The 13,175-nt window shown below is 37.4% G+C and overlaps 1 protein-coding gene across 1 annotated transcript; it reads left to right on the top strand.

Moving 5' to 3' along the window:
* The first annotated feature begins 1,039 nt into the window (after positions 1-1,039).
* On the top strand, positions 1,040-12,719 carry LOC137268322 (2-phosphoxylose phosphatase 1-like). Its single transcript, XM_067802874.1, has 4 exons — positions 1,040-1,142; positions 4,477-4,645; positions 6,635-7,093; positions 9,672-12,719. Exons 2-4 carry the CDS (start codon positions 4,525-4,527, stop codon positions 10,883-10,885), a joined length of 1,794 nt encoding a protein of 597 aa, XP_067658975.1. The 5' UTR covers positions 1,040-1,142; positions 4,477-4,524; the 3' UTR covers positions 10,886-12,719.
* The last annotated feature ends 456 nt before the right edge of the window (positions 12,720-13,175 follow it).

Raw genomic sequence — 13,175 nt, 5'->3', positions numbered from 1 at the left:
TCACACATTGCACCAAGTGGGGGATCGAACCCGGAATTTCGAACGAGCGAACGTTTTGATCACTTGGCTATCCCCACATATCCCCACATACCCAGATGAAGCGTAACTAAAGCGTATTGTTACGATATTTTAACAACTTGTTATCTGAAAACTATTCCGTGTCTTTGTATGAATACTCTACCTCAGAAGAATATCAGAACAGATATATTTCAGAAGCCCATCTGGAATCACTTGTATATTGTCCAGGGACAGGAATATAGAAATCGTGTGTCCTCAGATGCAAGGTAAATGCTATTGTGCAGCATCCGTGAGAACCTATCCTCATTGGAATTGTATGCTATTATAATCCATCATAAAGAGCATGTGGGCACCTGCACAAATTCGGGCGGTTTTTATTTCATTTCATTCCATTGAATTGGGAATGTTTGTAAACGTTTTAATTACTGAGGTTGTCTCAACAAAAGAACTTGTGTTTTCACTTGAAATGTGGTCAAACTGGGAGATTGTACGTACGCTTCCGACAGTTTGGAATGTTCCCTTATGACATGAAGTGAGGTAACATTAAATGGGGTTTGGGTTGCGCTCAAAGTTCCAGCACATTACTACCAATACTAACACTACCAACACTACTAAAATAATTAAATAAACAAATAAATGATTAAATAAATCAATCAATCCACCAAACCCCTTAATTCTGTAATGCACAAACCTAATATGAACCCCGCGTTCTGAATCTCCCAATTCTCGATGTTGTCCTATTTCGTTGAGTATTTTTTCGGTTTTTAAGATAAATTGTCACCGGTTTTAAATCACGAGCATGTAAATAATCTATTTATGTTGATGCGATTACAGCTGATAATTTACTATAAAGGGAAACACTCTAAAAACACTTTTCTTATGAACATTTCATTTCCCTACATTGCATATTCATATTAGCGAGATCACAGAGAGTGTCTCACATTGTTTGATGATAGACTGAATGTATGATTTGCGTCTTGATCGATATTTTAGCGGTGTGATGTATTGGTCGCTGTTCAGAGTTATGCCCCTTTGATGGGGCTATCTCACATCCGGAAGAAATAATGTGATGTTTTTCTTCAGAAATATTTTGATATTAGGCACATCATCCAACCACATTCAAGGTAATACCCGATTATTTCTTTGCCATTGCAAAAAGGCAGACGACTGTATATCTGTAAAACTGTTTGCATTTTTCTTGTGCCATTGTACTTTTACTGCATCATTTCTAACCATAACCGCTGAGGTTGATGTTCCTAGAGATTATGTTGTCTACGTCAGTGACGGTCATTAGTGCTGTGTCATTGCCCAAACAATAACAGTTCTATCTTCGGGATCTTCAGTGAATGTGGTCCCGTTGTATCAGCCGATGAGCAAAATTATAATTCAAGTTGGAAAATGCCGACCTACCATAACGCGCTCCGATTACGTGACGGTCATGTCGACAATGGTCGATAGTTCAGACTTTGAGGTAGATGGTCTGTCACGATCACTATCATCTCTTACTGTTATTAGTAATTTATTTGAATTCTTCCTGATGCTCTATACGTTTTGTTGTAAAAATGATTTGCGTTATCATGAATATATATGGTGCTAGAAATCTAATTTGTTCGTTTTCTTGTTATGGTTACATTTTCGTAATTGCATTTTGTAATTTGAGAATAGAAGACTTAGCTTTGCTAGTGTCAGGTTGAAGTTTGTCAAGAATAATTAGGCTCACAAATTTGCCAACACATCTCCTAGGGATCAGGGATGCAACAACAAATTGTCAGTACCTGAGTTAAGGGTGCAGGTGGTGTAGCTACCTTTTCTGGAGAACTTGATGTAAATTGTACATTTTTAGACAGAATTGGGTTCTTCAAATTTATCTGACCAGGTACCCCAAAGGCCAGGAAGTGTTTTACATGATGAAAATGTTTAACCCTAACAATAACAAAGTGGTTCTTGATTGGAAAGATGACCCATAGGCTAAAGACATTCTGAGGGCAACTGGGTTTAATATATGGATCTTAGAAATAGCTTTCACCTGGTGTATGTTGGCATTTCAACCATGCTTGACCAGACTAAGCATTATGCAATCATAACGGAATGTGTCAACTATGGATCTAACATCTTAAATCCCAGATCAGTGTCATTGTTATCCTGGCATTATCAATTCACTTATATTTGATAAGTTATAATGCAAATAAATGTCTTGTCATGATCATCCGGTTGTATTGTCCGGTGTTGTACCCTTTCCTCTAGGCTCTCTGTCTTTCCGCTCTTGTTCTGAGGATATTGCAGCTTATATGTAAAGTGAAATAAAAGCCAGTATGGTGTCCAGGGCATTTTGTTTTTAGCATGAAGTATCGCACAGTGGTCCTCAGATATTAGCTAGTGTTCCTGGATTACACACAACATTGATTCACAAACTTTCTGGAGGAACTTGATGGTTTCTTGCACAAGTCTTACCACTGTAAGTTCATCTGAGCTTTTGTCTCAGTATACAGAGAAAGCCTCTCAAGTCTGTGGTGGGGCCGAGAATCACACACCACACCCTGGACAACTGAGAAAATAGAACTTCTAACAATTTTGGCTCCTCCCCTCGAAATAATGTCCTGTGTCATATCAAAATAACTCCTACCCCAGCAGAACTTTTTTCCACTATGCAATTGCCTTAATTCATTTCTCAGCCATGCATACGTAACAACAATGCATTACTCCTGACTTGTAGTTTTCAGAAGACATTTAATCATGTCGCTTTACTGATTTCTAGCGTCCTAATTGAACATTCATTTCCTTAGTCATCCAGTCCCATCTTTCCACAATTTTCCCAATTTTGTGTAAGAGAAATTAATCTATATGAATTTTGTCATTCTGCTCACTGCCCTTTCCAAATCCAATGACCCTTCCTATCTTGGCTTCAGATTTTTCTAATCTAAATGTTTATCAAATGGATATTGAAGTTTTGATTTCTAAACAGCCTGTTATATCACACTAGGAAAACTTATAGGTTATTGTAAATAATGTGTATTAAGTTCAAGGCTTGGCACTGTGTGAAAAACTCTATAAGTCATTCAGATTTGAAAATTTTGATATTCATTTGATTCACACAGAGATGAATAAATTGTCATGTTGTCCTGTTTCAGGCTGCATTAGCATTTCTGCTCCAAACTTCCATATCTCATATTATTTTTGAGTAGGTAAACTCAATTTTTGACTATTTAAACTTCTGAGTAAAACATCTAAGTATTTGCATCTACATATTAAAATGAAAGCAGTGCAGCTGGAATTTGGCTGGTGCAACTAGGTTTTTATCTTAGGTTACACCTGGTGCAAGTAGGTTAATCTCTTAAATGGAGCCCTGCCTTGGTAACTTATATAACTTACCTTGTTGAATGGGATGGAATTGAAGCAACATACAAGATCAATAATTGGAGGCCCATGGCAATAAGCGCAATTCAGTTGCACTCAATAAGATGCAATCATGCCAAGAAGTACTGTAAACTCCCTGGATCTCGAACCCCAAGGGACCAACAAGACAGGTTTGAGATATCGTGTGATTCGAGTTTGAAATACATTATACACATGTACATTGTGTCCATAGTACTTACATACACACTCAACTTGTATACATAGAAAGCAAAAAATCTTTAGTTTCATTCTTTTATTCGTTTCATAGTAATCATTATAATCATCATGCACAAGATATGTAATTAAAAGCATAAATTGTGTGTAAATAAAGACTATTCTAACAATTTATTACACGTACATGTACCTGTATTAAAAAGCACATCAGCGTACATCACTTTAGCAACCATATTGATCATGTGACATTTAATGTCAAAAAAAAGCAGAATAATTCAGTTCAGTGGCAGGGACATGGTGCACTCAATTTAACTAATCCTTATGTTTAACCATGTAAGTGCAATTGTTTATACAACTAACTGTTAGTTGCCAATGCATTGAACATGTCTGCTAAATGTTTGTTGTTGTGAGTACAGTTCAGAATGAGATACAAAATTTATATGATTTGGTGATCGTGGGACTAATTTTCAGGTTCAAGATATGTATATGTGTGTCTTGAACTTCAAGTTATAAATACAAACATAATGATAAATATTTAAGAAGAGGTTTGGACTGAAGATTAGTTTCAAGATATGTAGAAGATTTGAGATTCATGAGTTCGATATCCAGGGAGTTTACTGTGTGTCCTTTAAGAAGTTCCTAAATTATACTGAGCATAATATTCCATCATTTATTCCTACATCAAGAATATAAAGAAAACATAAACTTTATGTAATATGTATGAACTTCATGGGGTATGGGGTAGTAGGACGCCAGCTCGCTCGCTCGCTCGCTCACTCACTCACTCACTCACTCACTCACTCACTCACTCACTCACTCACTCACTGTTTGAAGCCATCCTAGAACATGTTATAGGTGGCACCATGTAACTGTTTCTGTGTTCTGTTCCAGGTCTCTTTGATGTGACCATGTGCTGAAGTGTGACGACCAGGTCATGTGATGCTGGTCACCAGATGCTGTCGCTACACAGTGTCTCACACAATGGGTCGGTGTTCGCTCCGCAGGCTCGTCGTCATTATCGCGACGCTGTCTGTCATGGCAACCATCACATTTTTCATATGTAGGTATCTCACCATATTTGAGCAGTTTCCTTCTTAAAAAGGCTGTGACTCCCAATGTCCAATGTTTGTCTCTTCTGAATTCCCTTCTGAAAGTCGTATTTGATGACAACAGAAAACCTCATTTCAGTTACCCATATGGTTGTAAGCATATTACAACACATCATCAACATACCCTGGATGCATATACAGCTCACAACTATTTTGTTACCTCCCTTAGCTGGCTCTACATTCTTAAAGTAGCCAGTCAGCTAAGGCGTCATCACAACCGAGCTTGCCAGTGTCAACAAAGATAGTGGTTGCAGCTGCAATGGTTTGTCCGCAGTGTGACTCAGATTTTGGGGAAATAAGACAGTCAGATTGACAGGCCTGAATCTTTTACAAAATATGTAAGAATTCTTTCTACCCCTATCAGAGTACCGCTGCATCTTTTGTGTTGCCAAGTTTAATCGGTTAGACCAGACAAATTTTATTTCTTGCTTTTTGTATTTTCATTTTCAGAAAACCTGAAGGCAGGAGGGAAAAAAATGAAAATAGAATCACTAATTAAGTAATATTTCTTCGAAATACTCTTGGCAATTGATGAAGTGTATATGGGGCCAAAAAGAATCTAAATGAATTGTGCTTATAAGGATGCATTTATGGCCAATGAAAACATTAGGATTTTATTTTTTAAGTAGGAAGAATTAATTTTAAAAATATGGCAGGCAGATCCGTAAGACAAGAAATAAAATTGGTCTGGCCTTAGATACAGTCAAGTTTTGTTAATCTGACATCATTCGTTACACAGCAAATTGTCAGATTAACGAGGATGTCGGACTAAATAATTGAGACTAAATTATGTTTATTCAATTTATTACCAACAAAAACATAGGATAAAGCCCGTTGTTGGGTAAATGAAGGCTGGATTAACGCGACTTAACTTTAAAAGCAAAAGTTAGTTGTGAGTAGATAAAAAGCTAGCAAAGGGAGGTAATAAATCACCCTGACTCTATAGCTGGAAAGGGCCTGTGTGAAAGTTGAATGGTTAAAGCATCCACTCATCACACTGAAGATCCTGGTTCGATTCCCACATGGGTACAATGAGTAAAACCCATTTCTGGAATACTAGTATTTTTTCAAGGGGTACAAACCTATGCTCACTCAATAAAACGGAAACTCAAAATTGCATATTCTGTAGATCATGGAGAATTAGCAGGGACTAATTTGTGTTTTTTTTAAAGCCATGCCACAGGGCAAGTGACTTTAAGAAAGTAACCTTTCCTGACTAGTGTTCCACTTGCCCTAATAATGGCTGATTGTATGACATGATCATAATGATGTAATTATGAAAGAATAAATCAACATTGTATTTGATGTTATTGTTTACTGGACTATTTATCAAGAAGTAATAAATGGCAAAGAAAGATAACTCTGCTTTATCATCATTGCTAGATTTAAAAGCTACATTTTAAGCAGATATGAAATGAAATCCAAGTTTATATTTGCCGTTTGAAACCATAAGTTGTAATTATATAGTAGCCCACAGACAAGCGTGATACCATTATTTGATTGCCCAAAAAGAAAAATGACTTGTCCCTGGCTACAGGTGATGGGAGTTTTGACGCTCTGACTAGAGAACATATTCTGCATTTATGACCAGTTTTGTGTTATTCCATGATAAACCAGATAGCAAATGTTGTCATTTGTAATGATTTTCATTATTTTGTAAGTAATCACAAGATGCCATAAATAATTTAAGTACTCAGAGATATTTTCTTATCGAAGATCTACAATCATTAAGCACATTCAGATTGGTTGGTCATATTTCACACATCATTTTGCACCTCTTCTTTGAGGTGTGGGTGGGTAAATGGTGCCAAATGCATATTCAGATGACCTTTTAAGAAAAATTAAAATCTTTATTTTTTGCATGAAGCTGTTGTGATCAGCACTTGTAGAATTGCTAATTGACAACATTAAAGAGACAGAAATTTTTCAATGTGTTTCAGATTCCCTAAGTCTGGATTCCCCGAGTCTTCCAGGTGTGAAGCAAGGTCAGATGGTGAAGTTGCGAGCTCGGCAACGGCAGTCAGAGGAAGGCATGACGTCGTTGATGGAGGAACCAGATTCAAACACTGCCAATAAAGAACCTCTACACCAGCATGCACAGGAAGGCAATGCTGAAGATGTTGTGGGTGTCAGGAACAAAAATCTTGATGGAAGAATAATCAACAGCAATATTGTGAGAGAGAAAACACCTTCCAAGGGTAAGAAATCCAAACTGGTGGAGAAGATGTCGTGGCCAGACAAGAGGAAGGGAGATAAGGGGAGACAAGTTGCTAAAGTCCATAGTTCCAAGCATAGATCTCAGAGACTGAATGAGTTCATGAGGGTGACAGATCCTCTTGATGTGCCACGGATAGCAGAATATTGTAATGTACCAGTGAGGGAAGTCCGAGGACGTGAGGGTGAGTATATGTATCAGACAAGTGTCGTTAATATATCCATGGAGCAGCCCATGCTTGTCAAAAGAGGGGACTTACAGGATTGGTTGGTCAGGCTCAGAGACTTGGCTGACATCATCATATCCCAGTTGTGTACAGTATATAACCACAAGTGAGTTATCAAAATGGGTGCTGATGTTATCAGGTAAGGACAGATTTTATGGATGAACAATTTCTTTACTGAGGTGAAGCTACGTTTCAATACAGACAGATATGAGACAGATAAGATAGATAGATATATGTACAGTAAACAGTTATCAATAAAAACAAGACCTTAATTGGGAAGTACAGTAACAATGTGATGACGAGGGATTGCATGTAGAAGCCAGTGACAATAGATTGCATACAGAAGCCAGTGTGATGTACTGAGCAGGATAGTTAGGTTTGGTAGAGCAGTAACACAGTAACAATGTGATGACGAGGGATTGCATGTAGAAGCCAGTGACAATAGATTGCATACAGAAGCCAGTGTGATGTACTGAGCAGGATAGTTAGGTATGGTAACACAGTAACAATGTGATGACGAGGGATTGCATGTGGAAGCCAGTGACAATAGATTGCATACAGAAGCCAGTGTGATGTACTGAGCAGGATAGTTAGGTATGGTAGAGCGATAACACAGTAACAATGTGATGACGAGGGATTGCATGTAGAAGCCAGTGACAATAGATTGCATACAGAAGCCAGTGTGATGTACTGAGCAGGAGAGTTAGGTTTGGTAGAGCAGTAACACAGTAACAATGTGATGACGAGGGATTGCATGTAGAAGCCAGTGACAATAGATTGCATACAGAAGCCAGTGTGATGTACTGAGCAGGATAGTTAGGTTTGGTAGAGCGGTAACACAGTAACAATGTGATGACGAGGGATTGCATGTAGAAGCCAGTGACAATAGATTGCATACAGAAGCCAGTGTGATGTACTGAGCAGGAGAGTTGGGACATGTTTATGTAAGTTATATAAGCACTAGGGTTGGTTGATTAGTTCATGATATGCAGAAGGGATGAAAAGACCTAAATCGTCATATACAGAGGGGATGAAATAACCTAGATTGTCATATGCAGTTGGGATGAAATAATCTAGATTGTCATATTCCGAGGGGATGAAATTACCTTGATCTCTGTTGATAAGGGGTCTGTTGACATGTCATGCCATACGATTTTCCTCTTTCCAGTCGCAATTCTATCTGTTAAAAACGCACAAGGGCATTGTCATCCTGAAAAATCCAGTCCCTACAAGGAAAATTCTTGGCAATGGTTGTCATCAAGTGCTTTAATGTACATTAGTAGAATATCATGCCATGAACACCGAAACACAGAATCTACTCCCCAAAATATCATTGAAATTTTATAGCCACCTCACACTCCGGTTTCTAAGTTTCATTAGTTTTTCCCCAAACACTGATGCATTTCTGCTGATCAATAACCATCTGATTTTATTAGTAGATATCACATTTTTCCAATTTCATCAACATTTGTTTTATCATCATTATTTATGTGATATATACAGAAAATACTTTAATTCTAATGCTGACAGTAGCTGTGTATCTTTGCTGGCATTTTAGGCTGATGGGAAAACAATTTAACAGCATATTAGTGCTGTTACATTGCATTTCACTACAGGACTGGGGATGTTTGCAAAATTCATACACATTTAACAACAAAACTCTAAAGGTGCTTTGGTGCTTTGTCATGAATATACATGAACGTGATGAACATACACCTCTATTTTGTCTGTTTGCATATAGACCTCGTTGCCCATCTGTATAGCAAGGAAGTAAATAGACCTGGCCTCACCAGTAGAGGACTTAAATCATACCTGAAATGGGACTCCATGTTACATATTTTGCCCGTTACCATGGTCACAGTTGAGACACTATTTCAGAGGATACAGGCTGCCATGACGTGGCTGGAGTATTGCTCACTGAGCCATGAAATAACATTTACTTACCTACATTATCCTGACTCTCGTATCTGAAATACTGCATTACACACCATTTTAAAAAAAGTAGGGGATATTGGTTTTACAAGATTGATGCGATGCTGATAATAAAGCCAAAGAGGAACAGATGCTGTAGAGAAAGTAAGGGAAAATATGACAATTTATTCCATTCCTTTGGAAATGTTTCATCTGTATGGATATATATTACTTTTTCTCATATGCACTTGCATTGGCTAGTGGTATGCTTGCAAAGTGGAATATCGCCAATTTTTTAATGGTATATGTTGATTTCAAATTTCTGTAGTAAAGGTTTTTGAATTAAGAAGTGATTCACATAAGGAAGAGAGTTTTTGGGGTGTCAGCTTCTTTAATACGAGGAACTTAATAAAGAAGTTGACATTCATTATTTAAATTCCCTTCCGCAAATTAATGAAGTTTTTGATTTTGTCACAACTGAATTTCATTTTATGTTTCTGAGTGAGTTATGATTAATAGGGTTTGATTACTGGCATTTGTAGCAGGCTCATTCTCCCAAACTCCGGGAAGATCTAGATAATGCCCTGTTATTATCACAGCTCATATATTCTTGTTTCATCCCCAGGTGAAGCTCCTCCTGGCTACTCTCTCAAGTCTGTGTACCTCATTGTACGGCACGGAGACCGTTCCCCTATGGGGAGCTTCAAAGGCTCACCAAATCCCATCCTCAGCTGCCAGCATGATTCATCAAAGAAATTTGACATCCCTAATTTTGACAAATTTGTCTCAACAATGCAGTATTATCAAACCCGTCTCCATTCCGGAAACACCTTTCCTTTCCATCTGTACCCTCGCTCACAGACATGTGATAGTTCAGAACTCACTGGACAGGGCTCATTACAGCATCTTCTAGCTGGCTGGCACCTTCACCAACGATACGTCCAAAAATGGCGGCTGTTCTCTGAGCCCTTCAGCCCAAGTCAGGTGTATGTAAAAAGCACTGGTTATAGCCGAACATACCAAAGCGCAATAGCTTTTCTCTACACATTCCTCCCAGCTTTAAATTTGACAGATCTGAACATCTTTCGGTCAGATAATTTGTTTTTCTGCTCTGAAAAATCGTTTGGACATTCCTGTTCGTGTCCTGTGCTGAGACAGTACAAGAAAATGAGTGATGGAGAAGCAGGTGTGTATGATAGGAACAACACAGATTTGAAACAGGTTCGACAATATATCGCTAATGTGTATAATATAAAGAGACAGGAATTACCATGGCTTTGGTCAATGATAGACACCCTCATGGCATATGCTTGTCATAAGATACCTCTCCCTTGCAACAAGAATAATGACTGCATTGAACCAGCGTATCTAGCTGAGTTGTGGCATCAGCTTGATTTGCATGGTGCCAGACTAGATGAATTAAATTCATATCAAAAGTATGCTCGTCTGGGTATTCATCCATTGCTGTATGAGATTAAACAACATATGGTTCTCACCACAAAGAAAAAGGCAAAGGTTAAGTTTGTTCTCTACTCTGGCCATGACACAACGGTCAGTCCTTTGGCCACTGCATTAGGAATCGGACATGGACGGTGGCCAAAGTATGCAACTAGAATCGCATTTGAGTTGTATTCAAGAGAAGAGCCAAAAAAACATCACTTTCTGCGTATTTTGATGAACGGTGAAGATGTTACCGCCAAGGTCAGCTTCTGCAAGGGCCAGGCTAAGAGTGGATTCTGTAAATTGAAATATTTTGTTGAGTTTGTTCAGAAGGAGAATTTATCCTTATTCAATGGTAAGACTTATGCTCAGGCCTGTGAGCAGAAGACAACAAATTAAGCTGTTTGAAAGTAGATCATATGGTTAAGTGTCTATTAGTGCCGTTTATTAATCACCATCATATTTACCGAGCATTGGGGTATCCTAATGGTTAAAGTGTTTGCTCGTGTTTGCTCACGGTACAATTTCCCATGTGGGTACAATGTGTGAAGCCCATTTTTTGGGTCCCTGACGTGAAATTGCAGGAATATTGCTAAAAGCAGCATATCACTAGACTCACTCACTTATTATATTTACCGCCATAGAACTGATATTTGGTAAGTGTTTTACAGGCAGTGTTTTTGTTAATCAATGGGTACTGTGATTGTTTTTGAAGTGACTGAATGGAAATGATAGCTGAGAGCACCCAGTATATTTATGACCTTTTCATGATTGGTTATCTGTTGTCAGACTTTTAAATTTTCTCTTTTGAAAACTTTGAAACCACTCTGTCCAAGATGCTGAACAGCTGCTAATGTAAACAGAGAGGTTTAAAAGGAGTTTGTAAGACATCAGTTTAGTCAGTAATTTTAAGCATGTATTTTGTTATGTGGGTATAACAAGTATTACATTTTAAGTACCATTGTATAAGTTTACACATGAGGTGATCTTTCACCAAGCTCACACATCTCAAAACAAGGCAATATACATATATTATGAATGTTTACAAAGTTTGTAAACGACTGAGCCACTTTAAAGTGTAACCTTGTCTGTTGGTTGTTTTTTGTGGTGTGTTAAAAAATCTGTTTTTCAGTGTCATGAAGCCACACATGAAAGTAGTGTTGCAACCATTTTAAACGATGAAATAAACAATTATGTGACCTGACAAAGGAGTTTGAGAAAAGTGTTTCATATTGATGAAGACAGTAATGAGGTGTCTTTTATCATTTTTTATGTTTATGCCTAAAGAAAAAAAAAGTCATTTCTCTTTTTTCCTTTAATTATCATGTCAATTTGTGCTAGTCAGCAGTCTACTATATGAAGTAAAGAGCAAGGAGAAATCACTCAAATACCACTTTATCACCCCCTCACCAGTGCTACTTTAACCACCCCAGAGATGGTCTTCAGCAACCAGCAACTTCAGCGTGTCATAATAGGCAACAAATGGGATCAGGTGGTCAGACTCATTCTCGTCATAAGAGTGATTAAACAGAAACTCATGATGTTGATCACTAGATTGTCAGGTCCAGACTTGATCATTTACAAACCACTACCATTGGCTTGAATACTGCTGAGTGCAGCATTATACATCAAACAAACAAAAACTACTTAAACCTCTTATTTGTTTTCATTTGGGTGGGGTTTTTTTGTGTGTATTTGGTGTTTTATGAAGTTATGGTAAGGCCATACTTTTTTATTTATTAAATTCTTGGTTCAAAGCAAAGTTGCACATTTTTTTCAAGCATACATTTGTTACAATAGAGGTATTTGATGGTTTCGTGGTTTAAAGGAATTATTAAAGGAATATGATTAGTTACCATTGGCTACAACGGGAGACTAAACTCTGAGAGTGTTTGTTCCAGTTACATATCATATGGACTGATTATCTTTTTCTGAATGGGCTGTTGTCCTATATTTGTACCAAAACAAAATTGATAGCAAATATTTTCTTCTGCTGACAAGTCACACAAGAAAATGACATGGTGATCAGTGATTAAAAAAACCAACACAAATATGATTTGGACAAATCAGTAACATTTTTGCTTCCATTTGAAACTATAACGTCCTTAATGCGTGTGTGCTGAAGTCATAAAGTGATAAACTATTATATATTTGAGATAACACTTTCTCAGTGAAGTAGATATTTGAGTACTGTAAACCAGGAAATTTTTGCGTCAATAAAATTTATATAACATGAATATAACAAATATAACATGTTACATGTGATCACTTTTTAGGTGACAATGTGTTTTCACAAATGTACTCAAAGTGAGATTGGTCTGTGATTTTTGTCATTGTTTCTCGTTCTGATAGCTTGTAAGGTGAGAGGTTTGTATTATTTATTTACTTCACACCAAATGTGTTATATCTGTTGCTTGATGTGATTCGTATGAAGCTTGGCTGTTTGGAGGATTATGTGTGTAGTGTTCTCAAGTGTACATACAAAAGTACAAAGAACAAGTATGGAAAGAACAAGGTTATTGTTAGCAGTTATGGAAAATAAAATCATGTGAGACATGCTTATCGTTAGACCGGGATGAAAATCTGATAATCCGTTTGTGTCCTTATATTTGTGGCAGTTTCTTAGGGAAAATTGTGTGCTTGGACTTTTATATCCTTGAAATTAATGCAGACAGGTTTGTTATGAAAT

The sequence above is a fragment of the Haliotis asinina genome, chromosome 16 (genome assembly GCF_037392515.1).
Source record: "Haliotis asinina isolate JCU_RB_2024 chromosome 16, JCU_Hal_asi_v2, whole genome shotgun sequence".
Classification (NCBI taxonomy): Eukaryota; Metazoa; Mollusca; class Gastropoda; order Lepetellida; family Haliotidae; genus Haliotis; species Haliotis asinina.
The sequence above is the reverse complement of the archived record's forward strand: the minus strand, read 5'-3'. Positions and strand labels throughout refer to the sequence as shown.